This window comes from Chinchilla lanigera, unplaced genomic scaffold, assembly GCF_000276665.1.
Source record: "Chinchilla lanigera isolate Chin_1 unplaced genomic scaffold, ChiLan1.0 scaffold00024, whole genome shotgun sequence".
Classification (NCBI taxonomy): Eukaryota; Metazoa; Chordata; class Mammalia; order Rodentia; family Chinchillidae; genus Chinchilla; species Chinchilla lanigera.
In genome coordinates this window covers 27,344,905-27,359,784 of record NW_004955425.1, presented here as the reverse complement: position 1 = coordinate 27,359,784, position 14,880 = coordinate 27,344,905, and the positions used below count along the sequence as shown (strand labels likewise).

The 14,880-nt window shown below is 46.5% G+C and overlaps 1 protein-coding gene across 1 annotated transcript in view; it reads left to right on the top strand.

Annotated features, from left to right (window-relative positions):
• Nucleotides 1-1,674: 1,674 nt before the first annotated feature.
• LOC106148652 (translation initiation factor IF-2-like) overlaps nt 1,675-14,880 on the top strand; it is a 41,143-nt gene continuing 27,937 nt past the window's right edge. The window contains exons 1-3 of the mRNA XM_013514901.1: nt 1,675-2,300; nt 5,647-5,735; nt 6,758-6,864. Of these exons, the coding sequence (XP_013370355.1) occupies nt 1,818-2,300; nt 5,647-5,735; nt 6,758-6,821 (636 nt within the window). The 5' untranslated portion in view covers nt 1,675-1,817 and the 3' untranslated portion in view covers nt 6,822-6,864. The remainder of the gene's footprint in view (nt 2,301-5,646; nt 5,736-6,757; nt 6,865-14,880) is intronic.

Below are 14,880 nucleotides of genomic sequence, written 5' to 3'. Positions count from 1 at the left end.
CCAAGCCTGCATTGTCTCGGAGCAGCCCCGTGAGCCCAGCCGCCGCCAGTCTCCTTCGGGGCGCTTCCTGGTCCCCAACCTGTGTGGAGGGCAGCCGAAGCCCTAACCACCGGGCAAGGCACCAAGCTTCCTTTCTGCGGGGCACAGATTCAGACTGCCGCCCTCACGCGCACACCTCGCTTTTGGGATTATCTCGCCTGTTCTGAGCCCATCGTGGGAACAGGCCCACACAGCAGCTCGAGCAAAAATGTTATAATCCTGATGTACCGCAGAGTCGATGGAAGCTCTCACTTTCTTAAGCGCATCTCCCAACCTTGGCCTAACAATTTCATCTCTTGGCCCAGGCCTTGAAAATGAATGCTACATCTGCATCTCTTAGCCAAGGGTCTGCAGCTGAATGTCAGATTTCGTGGCTTTTATATGTTGTTGAATCCAGTGCGGTGTGATGAAATACATGCAGTATTAAATCTCAGAAACAAATCAAAGCCAAAACCCCAAACCAAAGCCCTCTCTTTAGGGCAGCCTGATTAACACAACTGGAGAGAGAAGAGGGAGGATGGGGGGGGGGCGGGACCCAGGGAAACAGCACAAGGTCTCCCTTGCTGTCATCAGAATATTCTCTTTCCCGTCCCATGCCTTTTAGAACAAATAAATAAAGCCTTGATTTCCTCTAAACCTCAGGCAGAACCTGAGAAGTGTGACGCAATCCACAGATTCAGAGCGCCACCCCTTTCTGTACTAGGAAACAGTTCCTTACTTTGAAAATCCACACTTCATAATTTCCTGAAATTTATACCCCCAGGAGGGAGATGGAAGAAATCATTCTTACTACAGCAAAGAACTAATATTTTTCTCTCATCTAGAATCTTCCCAACTATTCTCTGATAAAGAAATTAGTTGTAGCCTGTAATTTAAAAAAAAAAAACAAATTTTAAAATCCACCTACAATTATACACCTTATTTTGAATTTTAATCCTAAACAGGTGGAGGATGTTTGAATAATCACTGAAATAATATGAAAAGAAATACCAGCAAATAATCATTTGCTGCCATTCTTTTTCGTGGCAATAATGTGCTCACTGACACCCCCCACCCCAAGCCACAAGGGTGAGAACCAAGGAGAGAGAAACGTGGCCGTGTGTGCTTCTGCCAGGGTCCAAGATTTCAGGCTCAAATCTTTGTCTCCACCATTGACAAGCCTAGTGAACCCAGGGTGGTTTTCCTTGACTTACTAATCTGTGTTCTGCTCAGTGTAGACTCAGAACCAGGGCTGAGTTTAGGCGACTCCCAAACCGGGCAGGCGCGTTAGCTAAGGCCACGGTGAGGCAGTCGCAGGGCCCAGCTAGCCAGCCAGTGGGAGCCCAGAGTCCTCCCGGGACCCGTGGGGGAGAATTCTCCACCAGGAGCTTTATCTAAGGCTGCAAACTCGGTCCCCCAGCCCCAGGCCGGCGGCCCCCGTGCGCGCCCTGCGTTGTGTGGGGAGGGCCCGGCGTCTGGGCCGCAGCTGCAGAGTCGGGAGCTCCTCTCGGACTTGGCTCCTTTCAGAAAACTCTTTTCTTGTCGGATGTGGTTTCCCTTTAATTAATCACTCATGCCCACGTGTCCACCGCGCCGCTTCCCCACTCATCCTCCAGCCCCACATATGATCTGTATTTGGAAGCCCGAGCTGGCGGAGCAGCTGGGACGGCGCGGGTGTGGACTCAGCCAGCGGCGCGGGGCTGCAGGGTGGCACCGGGAGACACAGGCGGCGGTGCCTGGCGAGATCGGCCTCTGGGACACCCACGGCCTCCTTCCAGACTTTCTGGCCGGGCGGCTGGATGCGAGGCCCCGCGGTCCCAGACTGCGGCCTGGGTGGTCCAGGTGTTCGGGGTGGTCCCGGGACCTGTTTCCTCCCTTCTCCTCCCCGCCCACCTCAGGAGCGGGCACCCTGCTGGCAGGAGACATCTCTGGCCCCCTCTTTCTCCCGCGGTCTTCCTCAAGTCTTTCCAGGCCCGGCTTGGCCCCGCCCCACTCTGGCTTCCTGGACCAGGCCGGGCCCAGGAACCGGCTGCTGGGCAGTGCGGCCCGCGCCCGGAGGCCCGTGCAGCCGCCGCGGCAGAGCGCCCTGGCCCCAGTGCGCAGCAGGGAGCCAGCCTCGGGACTTCGGGCTGCGTGGCGAGACCAGAACCAGTTCCCTAGTTGGGTTCACTGCTCCAGTCCCTTCGGAGCCGCGAAGGGAACGGAGCAGCCGGATGTGGCTGGGCCCACCCCGGGGCTCGGCTGTCTCCAGATGTGGCGCAGGCCGCCCCACGCCGAGCGAGGTGGGACCCGATATTCCCCGAGCGATCGCACGCGGCTGGGGCTGTGGAACTGCGTGGTGTAAGCTCCGTCGCTCCGCGGCCCCAGGCCTTCCTCGGCGGGGCTCGCACGGGCCGGGTCCTGGCCACGTCGCGCTCCGCCTTCCCCGGCCGCGGTCCCCGCCGCAGAGCGCACTGCGCTCCGAGCGCGGGGGCCCCGTGGACCCCGCCGGTCCCTGCCCACCCGCGCCGCGCTCGGCCGCGTTCCCAGCAGCCGCGAGCGCTTCCTCCCTGGGCCACCGCTCCAGGCCGCTGGTCCAGCTGTCAAAACAGGGGGTGTCTCTTTCATTCTGGCTCACAAAGTCCCAAAGGGGAACAGGGAGCCTTAATGCTTGTGTTTGGACACAAGCAATTATCCCTAATTATTCTTTTTCTTTTGAGCCTGCCCGTCCCGCCGGCGAGCCCGCCGAGGAACAGGCCCCGTAATCCTCCCTGGTCGGCGGATCTCAGTGGGTTCTGCGCGGCCGGAGGCTCGGGCCCTTTCATGTCACTGCGGGTTTAGAGCTGATTCAAACTCATTGCGATGGGGGAATTAACCCCGAGGCCCGGGCTTTCAGGGGCCTCTGATAAGAGATTATACGTGTTGATGGCAAGCTTTTCTTGGCAAAATGTTTTCAAAGGGCTTGGAGTTGTTAAATCAAAGCGCCATTGAATTGCTGGGGACCACCCTTCCCCCTCCCGGGCCCTTCCCCCTCCATCTCTTTCCCCTTCATCCCTCCGCCCCCATCGCCCGAGACTGCCCTCGATGATCCCGGAGCCGCAAATCACTTTCCTCCGCCAGATTCCCCCACTGTCCCAGCCCCTGAGGACTGGCTTTGTAGGTGCCCCGGTTTCTGGGCACCTTGGTCCCCTTTCCTCGCCCCGTCTCACACACGTCCTCCGGTAAGAAAACAGGTCCCGGATGAAAGCCTTGATGTCCCCTCACATAAATGTGTTTTGAAGCAAACGGAGGTGACAGGGTGGGATAACTAGAGAAAAGAAGGGTGATTTTCTTGCCTCCCACACCCCACCAGAGGTCAGGGGAGTCAGAGGGGGAACCATAGGGTTAAACAGCGTTGTGGGCAGAGTTCAGATGTCCTAGAATCTCACAGTTCTGCCCTGGGGGGATCAGGGGCGCACCAATGACAGAAAGCAAGTGTTGGGAAGATTGGCTTGTATGTAGATTCTGGACTGTAGAATTTTTTTTTAATGCTGGGAATTAGGTCCAGTTTTATAAACTGCAAGAGAGTATTGGACAATCTGCAGAGCCCTGCTTGAGTACAGTGGGAAATGAAAAATCTGAGCAGAGGCTAGAAAAGTCCTACAGGGGCTAAGAAATGGACCAGATAGACCAAAGTATTAAATATTGTCAAATATGTGAAGCGAATCACAACATATTCCTGTCCTCTGCTCCCTTACATGTATCCCATAGGATCCTACCACTCTGGGTTGGTCAATTTCCAGGTTAGGCTTCCTGGCTGTCCAGACCTGGTGCCTCTCCCCCAGTGCCACTCCTCACCTGCAGGACTGGAACTCATCCCCGCCATCTGGCTGGTCTGACATCCTGCCTGGTTTCTGCCATCCCTTTGGGGAGTGGCACCGAGGTGCAATGGTGTCCTGTAGCTGACTTCCTAACTCTAACTCCGTGGCCTAGGTCCACTGCAATCCTGTGTTGCTAAGGCCTCTAGGCTGCTAGTGCCCCAGCTGGGCCCTCCTTCTGAATGGAGCCACTCTGAAATCTAGATGGCCCTTGGTGAATCTGCCCAAGTTACTGCAAAACGCAGTGCCAAGTTGATAACTTATTTTGTCTCCTGGCTTCCTGAAGGATATTCCTCCTCCACCTCCTCTTCCTCTTCCTTCTCTTCCTCCTCCTTCTCCTTCTCCTTTTCCTTCTCCTTCTCCTACTCCTCTTCCTCCTCTTCCTCTTCTTTCTTCTTCTTCTCCTCCTCCTTCTCCTCTGCTTCTCCTTCTCCTCCTCCTCCTTCTTTTTTTAAAATAGTTAAGGAGCCATGATTGGCCTTTTAAGAAGCAAAATCCACTATGACTTCTTGTTTTACATTGGTGTGAAATCTTTGGCTCTGTGTCTTCTGGTAGCTGGCTGATAAGTAGCAGAAGCTTCTTCTAATTCCCACTCTTCTCCCCCTTCTTCTCCTTTATTTCTAAGGGACACATGAATGTTTTTTGGTAATCTTTTTTTTTTTGGTCTTTTTGAGACCGGGTCTCACTGTGCAGTTCAGGCTGGCCTTGAGCTCACTTTGTAGCCCAGGCTGGCCTCAAACTTGCAACAATTCTCCTGCTGCAGCTTCCCAAGTGCTGGGATTACAGGTGTGTGCCACCATGCCCAGCCTGGTAATCTTAATCTATGTCATTGGTGACATTTTATAAAATTTTTTGAGTCTCACAGGTAATGAAAACAAAAATAGATAAACAGCGTCACATTCAGTAGAAAGAAAAGCTTCTGCATAGCAAAGGAAACAAGTAACAGTGGCAGGACGACAAATTGTGAGGAAATATTTGTAGTCATACATTAGATAAGGGGCTAGTATAAAAAATAAATGAGGAATGGAAAGTACTCAAAAATAAGAGAACAACCCAATTAAAAATGGGCAAAGACATTTTCCCAAAGAAGACCTACAAATCAATGGCCAACGGATATATGAGAGAACTGTTAGCTTGGCTATTGTCAGGAAGATGGAAGATATGGAGTGTTGATGAGCTGTCTGCCCTGAGGGTCTGAGAGGTCTGCATAGAGGAAAGTATATCTGACTCACTTATGACCTGGAGACCAGTTAGGAGGCTGTGACAAGGTTGAGGCCAGAGGCAGGAGCTTAGAGCAGGCAGCAGCAGCAGGAGTGGCTGGGTTTTAGGTGTATTTGAAAGTCCAGCTAACAGAATTTCCTGATGAGAGGGATGGAGCAGGTAGGAGAGAAAGAGCTCTAGACTATGAGGCTTAGAAAGACGATGTTGCTGTCTTTCAATCGGGCTGGGGAACCCAGTGGGAAAAGGTTAAGAGATAAGGTTGGGATATGTTCAGTTGGGGTTTCTATGAGCTGCCCGGGAGGAAAGGGCTGTTAGGCAGTTGAGCACAGCAGTCTGGGCCAGAGGGGACACAGAAATTTGGCAGTTGTTGCTAACGAAGAGTGCAGTGCTCTCCAACATTGACAGGTCAGGGTGAGGATGACAAGGACACCAGGGTGATTTGATGCAATTCGGAAGGGTACAGCATCCTAGAAGCCATGCGAAGAAAGCATGCCCATGAGGACGGAGTGGTTCCCTGTTTAAGTGCTGCCCAGAAAGCAGGAACAAATCCACTGAAATAAGCAATTTACAGGACGGGAAGAGGGGGTTTCAGTGGAGTGGAGCAGGCCAAAGCTTGATGCAAGTCTCCATGTCAGAGAGAATCGGGAGGAAAGGAACTGGGTGAGTTTAGATAACTTTTTCCAAGAAATTTTGCTGTAAAACTGGGCAGAGAAGCTGGGTGGGACCGGGAAGAGATGTGTGGTCAGTGAGGGAAGTAAGTCACTCACAGAAAGTTGGGTGATTCCCACTGACACAGAGACTAAGAAGTTGATCTCATAGAACTGGTGAGTAGAATATTGATTATCAGAAGCTGAGGGGCTGAAGGTGGGGTGTACACAGGACAGTGATTGGGGATGGGACAGGGTGCAGTTATTTAACAGGAATAACTTCTAACGCTCGCTATCACAGTGGGTTAACTGTGGTTAACAACAGTTCATTATTTAAAAATAGGTGGTGAAGAAGATGTGAATGTTCTCAGAGCAGAGAAATGATGTTTGAGGTGATGGATATGCCAGTGACCCTGATTTGATCACTACACACTGTACAAGGACTGAAACACCACACTGCACTTCACAGTCATGTACTATACAATCACTGGTGTCAAACATACTTTAAAAATAAAACATTGTTAAAAAGAGAAAGTTTCTTTTTAAAAAAAAGAAAGTATGTTTATACGCTAATGGAAAAAACCCAGTTTGAGAAAGTCAATGGAGAGAGAGAGAGAAAGAGACTGAGAGTTTTTTTTTTTTTTTTTTTTTTCACCAGCCTTTAGATAAATAAGAGGAGGTACCACCTAACTCTGAAATAGAGAGACTGACCTCAGATAGAAACACCGTAGTTCATTAATTAACGGTAGCTCTGATCAGACAGTTTGTGGGCCTGCGCATTAGGAAGAAAGCAGAGGAAGTAGCAGGAATCTGGAAATTCTCTTCTGATTTTCTCAGTGAGGTGGGAAGTAGGGCTTTGGGCAGTGAGGATTTGAAACTTGAGAATAAAGGAAAGGTAGGACATAGCCAAGCAGGAGACAAATGGAGTGGGAGATACAGTCCATCTGCCAGGGAGCATTAAGGGCTCAGCTGAGGCTCATGATCCTGAATTTAAAATGGAGTACCCAGATGGATTTGCATGTTTTTCTTCTGCAGGTTTGAAGTAGGTGGAATGCTGGATATAAATAGGATGGTGGTTTGGCCAAGCCCCCATGACTAAAGGAGAAAGGGCCAAAGACATTGAGGAGTTTCAGCCGGGAAAGGTGAGAAATAAGAACCTTGGGGTATGAGGGCGGTGGCGAGGATGTGACTGAATGAATTTTGAAATGGGGGTGCTGTGGGCCACGGATGTGTTGAATTCCATGTGCTAGAAGGAATGAGCCAGACAGGCAGGAGGAGGTGACTCCGACCTGTGAATTGAGGTGGTGGAGGCCTCCGAAAGGGGGTGGAATGCCAGATCACTGAGGAGAGCAGCTTGGGAACAGAGGCTAGGTCATGGAGTGGGTCCCCTGAGGTACGCCGTGGTCCCTGGGACTGAGGATGGGCACAGATTGATAGTGAGGCGGAATAGCCAAGAAATGAGAGTGAGGACCCAGGACCAAAGGTTAAATAACTCCGGTCCCCTCTTCCCTTTCGGACAGCTTGTGTTGCGCCTGAGTGGCCAGTCCCTTTAACCGTCAGAAGATTCTGAATGAGCTGCTTCACTTTTTAAAGGCTAGTAAGCTATTTGGTTTCTGAAAACATCCATCTCTAGCTTGGAAGAGTCTGTATTTTCCTGGGATTTTGATTAATGGCCATTTTGTTGTAATTTTCTTATGTAGTGGCATGAACTTGTTAAAAATTATAATTTCAAAAATATTTTCCTTAAATATCTTAGTTCTATCCTCAAATTTTTTATTTGTGGACTTTCTCTTGCTCTCTTTTGATCAATCTTGAAAATTTGCCCATTGGTTTTTTTTCAAAGGAACTATTTTTGGCTTTGATGATTCCTTTAAATTTGACTTTCATTCTATTTCTTTCATCTATCTCTGCTCTTGTGTTATTATTCCCATCTCTCTACTTTCTTTGTATTTATTCAGTGAGGGTATAATAACGGTAAATTATCTCAGGCTCTGAGAAGGTCTTTATTTCACTCTAACTTTTGACCTGACAGTGTAGCTGGGTGTAGGATTTCAGTAGTCAACACATTGAAGATATTATTCCATTGTCTTCTTCTCTTACGCTGTTGCAAAGTCTGTGAACAAAATTACCGTTCTTTAAACAAAGATTTGCGATCTTTTCTCTGTCTCAAGGTTTTCCTCTTTCACTGTGCTATCCTTGGGGGATGTCTTACTTTGGATTTATTTTGTAACTTCTAAAATAATTAGTGATTTTCATTGCTTGTGAAAACTTCTCAGCATTTTTTAAAAAACAAAAACTTCTTTTTATTGAGATATATTCCACATACCATAAAGTTTAACAATTCAAAACACTCACTGCAATGGTTTTAGGATATTCACAAAGTTGTACAACTATTGTCACTGATTATCTTTTTTTTTTGTACCAGGAATTGAGCTCACGACTTCACACTGGCCACTGTGCCACCAAGCTATATCCCCGGCCCATGATTATCTTTTTCTTTATTTTGCAGTATTGGGGATGGAGCCCAAGGCCTCATGCATGTTTGACAAGTGCTCTGTCATGGAGCTCCATCCCCAGCTCTATACATTATCGTTTTTTTAGACAGAGTCTCACTATGTAGCCCATGCTGGCCTTGAACTTGTGGCCATCTGCTTCCCAAGTGCTGTGATTATAGATGTGTACCACCATGCCTGGCGTGATCTTTTGAGTATTGTTTTCCACCATTAATTTTATTCTCTCTTTCTGGAAGTCCTTTTTAAACATGTGTTGAGCTGTTGAAATTTTTAGAAGCCTAACACTTAACACCTTTTTTTCTTTATTGAGAGCCAAAATTCATTGAGAGTTAAAGGCAAATTAAAATAAATTAAAATTTTAATTTAAGGAAATTAGACAGATGGAAATAAAAAGAATAGCTTTCTTGCTAGTAAATGCTGGATTTGAGGATGTGGCTTGGATGGGTGGCAACCACAGATCTCCCGAAACTAAATCCTAGATTAGAATTTCCCACACCCTCCGCCGCAGGCAGCACGGAATAACCGCATTTTCCCCACATGGTGGTTGCTCTTAAAGCACTCATTGCCCAGAGCTCCAGAACAGAAAGCACGTTTCCTGTGGGCGGGCTGGTTCCCAGGAGAGGGGCAGCAGGCGGGGCCCCCTGCACCCCAACTCATGGGTGAGAGAAGGCAGTTGGCAGAAGGAAGCTGCACTGACAGTGTCCCTCTCCGCGCGGCAGAGCTACCCAGAATACTTTCTGAAGCAAACACAGTTCTGACGCCAAGCCCAATAAAAATAAGCAAACAAAAATGATACAGAGTTTTGAGAGTGTAAAAATCGGAGAAACAGGGCTGGGTGTGTGTGTCGGTGGTAGCGCACTTGGTCTATCTAACATGAGAGGCCCGGGGTTTCCTTCCCAGAACTGAAACCAAAAACAGAAACAGCAGGAACAAAAGCGGGGAAGAAGAGCTGAATGCTACACGCTGAACATGAAAAACAATCACATGAAATATAGTCAGTCAAAAATCCAGGGCTATCGTAACCTTAAAGAAACATACTGAATAGAGTGACATAAGTGTGTGTATGTATATTGTTTTGTTTTGTTTTTGATGCTGCGGATTGAACACAGGAGCTTACATATGCTGAGCATGTACTCTGTGATTGAGCTGCACACCCGTAATTGTTTATTACTAAAAGTCACTAAGAGAGACTGTGCACATATTAATAGATACTCAGGTACTGACACTAAAGGACAACTAAAAAAGGATATGTCCATAAAGTTACATTTGATACAGTCACTTGAAAATTCACAATGATGTTGGCCTCAATAATATTAATAGCATTTAGAAATTTTTTGGATAATAGAAGATGAGATAAATATTTCAAATAATTACTTATAATACTATTTTTCTTTTTCCTTTTCTTTCTTTTTCTTTTCTTTTTTTTTTTTTTTTTTGGCTTTTTGAGACAAGGTTTCACTCTGTAGTTCAGGCTGGCCTTGAACTCACTTTGTAGCACAGGCTGGCCTCTAACTTGCAGCAATCCTCCTGCTTCAGCCTCCCAGGTGCTGAGATTATAGGCATGCGCCACCATGCCTGGCCAAAGTACAATTTTTGATAGATGATTGTACATCAAGAAAAGACAGAGAAAATAACTAGAAACTGCCTTGAAGTGGAGAGTAAATGTTGATTATTCTAAAATTCAGGTGTAGTTTTAACAAATTGCAGTTTAAAATCTAACAGTTTTCCTCAAAGTTCTGTGAGATTTTTAATAAAATTAATAAATAATCTAAATGGGCACAAATATCAAATGTTATTTTGAAAAAGGAGCTATGGGGATCTTCAGCTTTGCAAGTACACTGTTGAAAACAATAATAGTTAAAATAGGAACTAAATATTGAAGAAATACTAAACATCACTATCAACTACATAGAGCAGAAGTCCAAGGACTCAGTCTTACCATCTGTCAGAGTGTAACACGTGATAGAGAAGTTATAACAAAGAGGAGCATAGCTGAATAAATCCTCTTGGGATAGCTGATTACTATACTGTGGGGGACTGTGTTTGTATGTTCCCCCTGCACCCTGCCAGGTTAAATGTAACTAATGAATTAAGCTAAAAACAACAACAAATCACAGAACCCCCCTAAGTATGAATGAATATTTCTTTCGCCTAGGAAGAGGATAGCATTGGCTACTTTGAAGAAACAGAAGGAACCACTTAGAAACAATGAGATTTCCCCCACTTAGCACTTTTATATTTCTGTACAGAATTAATTAAAATAAGGGGGTATGGGGAAATATATTTGTAGTGAGAGTGGGTGTACTCATCCCCCGGCTAGAAAGAGTTAATACATATAATCATATAAAGGGCTGCTCAGAGTGGAAAAATAGCTTGTGGTACATTCATACAGTGGAATTCAATTTAGCCATTAAAATGAATGGATTGGATCTTATGCTATGCTTGAATATATAATACTGAGTCTAAAAAGACCAAGATGCAGAATGCTATTATTTGTCATATAAAATTTAGAAGCTCACAAGTCAGTACTCTGTGTACGTATGCGTGTGATGACCAAAATTATAAAATGTGGAGGGGAAAGATGCATGGGAGCTGTAAATGAAGGGTGGGAAGTGGGATCAGAAAAGGTTATAAAGGAACTTTAAATGTATTACTTTTCTGTATGCCCCAAATATTCTATACTTTTAAAAAAGAGTACTTATGAATTGCTGAGGAAAACTGTAAAATTCAAACATATATATGTGAAAATAGCACAAACAATCCAAAGGAAAAGAAATATACACATAAAAAGATGCATAGCACGCTTAGCAGCCAGGGAAGTTAAGATTAAAATGAAATGCCAATCACCTGTAATATAAGTGCTGAAGACCAATCGCTCTAATGAAAACCGGTGTACAGTAGTTACATGGCACAGAGAACCTTACATTTTCAGAGAAGAACCCATGGCCGTCCAGTGCAAGAACACCAAGCAATATGAGGTTCTTCACTTGTCCTTTTTATCTCTTCATAGTTAAGCCCTCACTCACCATGACTTGAATCTCAGGGGAAATGTCTCTTTTAAAGAATGTCAAACTTCCAGAAACAAAGACTTGTGAAAGTAGCCAAGGAGTGTCTCACCCTCAGTGTTTCCTGAATAACCATCCTTAAACGTCCTTCAAGTAAAACTTCTAATTCTTCAATAACAACCAGATCCTCAGGCTTTGCTCAGAACGTTCAAGTCAATTCATAATCCTGAAAATCAAATCCAGACTTTTGTTGAGACCGCCCCCTCCAGTGCACCCATCACTGTGTGGAACACACACACACACACACACACACACACACACACACACACACACCCTAGAGTTCACTTGTGGTTTCTGTTTTTAAGGCCTTGTCCATCAAGACAGGGGTTTGTCTTTTGTGAACAAACTGCTTTTCATACCCCAGGGACTGACCGGAACCCCAGTGACTGTCATCAACACTTGACTTTTCTCATTTGTTTGTAAAGAGAACGGTGGGGGCTTCAGTGGAATAGAGACGTCGAAGCAGTGGGAGGCATTTTTTATTTTTGTTGTTGTGTTTGCACAAGGGAGTCCTAAATATATTGAATTTCTGGCGCTCCTCAGTCCCTGAAGCTGTTGCTTTCAGACTCCAGTCTGTGAGGCTTCTTATTCACCCTCCACCCCCAGCTCCTCCATGGTGGCGAAGAAGAGCGACAGCAAAGACAAAGCTGTGCTTCCTTGCAGAGTCTAAATATTTGAGTTCAGGAGTAAACAGCGGTGTGTTTGTGTGGTAGTTCTCACCCCTTCTTGCGTAGTGTGACTTCAAATTAAAATGAAAGGGAAATTGGCAGTTGGCAGGTTCAAAGATGCTTAAAAGAAGGCCCACAGTCTAGTGATTTGGTGCAGGGGGAAGGGTGGGAGCGGGGAGAAAGAGAAAAAAAATGGTGGGGGAAGCACTTAGGGCCCCAGAAGGTGAGGAGTCAGCCGGGCTCAGGTGGGCTGAGACAGGCGCTCAGGGCAGGCACTGTATTCGTCTGAAGCCAGCTTGCCTCAGGTAAAGGCAGCAAGGGAATAAACAAGAGCCCATGGCACCAGAGGCTGCACCACGTACCAGGGCTGTTCTAAGGACTTTCCACGGCCTCTGTCAGTCTTCCCAAACACCTACGATGAAGATAGCATCCCGCTCCCACATTAGAGTCCAAAAGACAGGGGCCCAGAGAGATTCCATTACTTGTTCAAGACCACACAGCTAGGAAGTGACAGAGCTGGACTCCTACCAGGCATTCTAGTTAGAAGCCACCCTGTAAGTTCCTATGCTCTAGTCAAGTGCCAAATACTTGATTGGAAACCAGATGGGAAGAGAGGATGAGAGAGTTAAGCTGGCTGCGCTCGGTGAATCACTCCCAGGTGTCTTGCAGTGCAGAGCAGGGCTTTGGCCCTGGAGGCAGGAGCTGTGGGCTGCACAGCTGAGTAAAGCTTTTGTTCACCCCGGGTCCTCGCACTGTCCCTAGGGGCCTGGTGGTGAAAGATAGGCTCAGCTGAGCTCAAGGTAGGACAGAATGCTGGATCCACCAGACTGGCCTGTGAAGAACAAACTGTTATGTCTTCAGGAATATCTTAACATAATCCTTTTATCTTGAAATAGTTTTAGATTTACAGAAAAATTACAAAGGTAGTAGAGACAGTTCCCATGTATTCTGCATGCAGTATCTTCTACTATCAACGTCTCACATCGGTGTGACAGTTTTTATAATTAATAAACCCATGTCATTACATTGTTTATGTTAAAGCTGATCTGTGCTTTATTCAGTTTCATTAGTTTTTACCTAATCTCCTTTTCTGATCCAGCATTCCATTCTGGGTACTACAATACATTTGGTTATTGTTTTTCCTTAGACTGCAACAGTTTTCCTTTCCTTTTTGGCTTTTTGAAACAGAGTTTTGCTATGTAGCCCAGGCTGGCCTTGAACTTGCAGCAATCCCCCTGCCTCTGCCTCCTGAGTTCTGGGATTACAGGCGTGCACCACCACACCCGGCCTTGCAACAATGTTTTAGATTTTTTTGTGTTTGGTAACCATGACAGTTTTGAGGAGTGCTGGTCAGTATTTTGTAGGGTGTCTGTTGATTGAGAGTTATATTTTTCTCATCATTAGTCTTGAGCTACATATTTTGGGGGTGAAGACCCGAGAGGCGAGGACCCTGTGCTGTCACTTTCTGTCAAGGGGACCAGTGTGACCTGTCGCCGCTGACACCTGGCAGAGGCCTGGCCGTGGCAGCGCGGTCAGGCCTCCTCACCATGCAGTTACTCATTTCCGCACACCGCTCTCTTTCAAGGGTGTCATTAACACAGCCCCACACTTATGGAAAATAATCAGGAATTTTATCAGCCAGTTGTTAACCCTTTGGTGGCTTGAAAGCCACCATGGTGGGATTTTTGCCTCTTGAAAATCAGCCAACTCTACAAATCTGGGCTGATTTGGAGCAGTGGTTTTCCAGCCCACCCTGGATGTGTGGCTTGGGCTAACTCCCAAGAGATGCGAATGCACAGGTGGAAGGGCTTTTAGACCAAGGGGCTCACAGGCACAGACAAAAGCTGGGGGCAAGAGTGGCTGTGCTGTGCTGGGAGGACACGGATTCAGGAAAAAGAGGCATGAGAGACATGCAAGTCCTTGGGAACCTGAAAGAAACTGTTCTCCAAAAGGCTTTAGTTTAATTAGAACTGGGGTTTGCTTGACCTACTTGTATTTTTTCCCTTTTCATAGTAGTAATAACTACTCTTTATTGAGCACCACTTGTTTATGGGTGCTTTTAATGTTTATAATTCCATCTGATTGTCACAGAGTCTGTTTAGAGTGAGGTGTCAACTTGATTAGCTTGGGATCCACTTGGGGGACTAGTGGAGCACACTCCTCAGTGCGTCATGGAGGTGTGACCTTTGGTGCTATATATGGTCACTGGTCTGCTTCCTCGTGGCCCTGTTTCCCTTGTCTGCTTCTCAGGAACCACAAACTATGCAATTCTCCTTTGCAACATCCTTCCACCAAGGATTCTGCCTTGGAGCCAGCTGACAATGGACTAAACCCTGCTAAAACATGAACTAAGTTAAATCTCTCCTCCTTTAAACTGTGGGTATGAGGTACTGTACCCAGCAACAAGAAAGCCAATACACAGACCTATAATGCATGTATTGTTATCCTCATTTTACATACAATAAGTGTGGAGGTTAAGCAGCTTATGTAACTGTGCTGTTTCTGCCTGTTGCATTTACCTCCCCCTGTAGGTTGCTGTTAGATTTGCTTCAAGAGGGTGGGGTAATGATTGCTGGTGAGTGCCCAAGACTTGACTAGAGAGACTAGGCTGGCCTTCGCTGCTCAGGGTGGTCTGTCACAGTTTGTGCTATGGGAGGCGCAAAGGACTGCAACAGGCCCCAGGCTGGAGACTCCGGAGGTTTCACTGAGAGTCAGGCACACCACACTGTCACTTGACCATTGAGTCCTCCAAGCCCTAACTTCTTTCCTAGTAATGTTTTCTTTATTCTCTTTCCTTGGCTATATTATTAAGGAAGAAGAAATTATGACACCCTTACACTTTGCATCTTGCTCGAACTCTGTGGTGTCTTTATGTTTTAATTTGGTGCATGACTTCATTCTTTCCAGAGCAG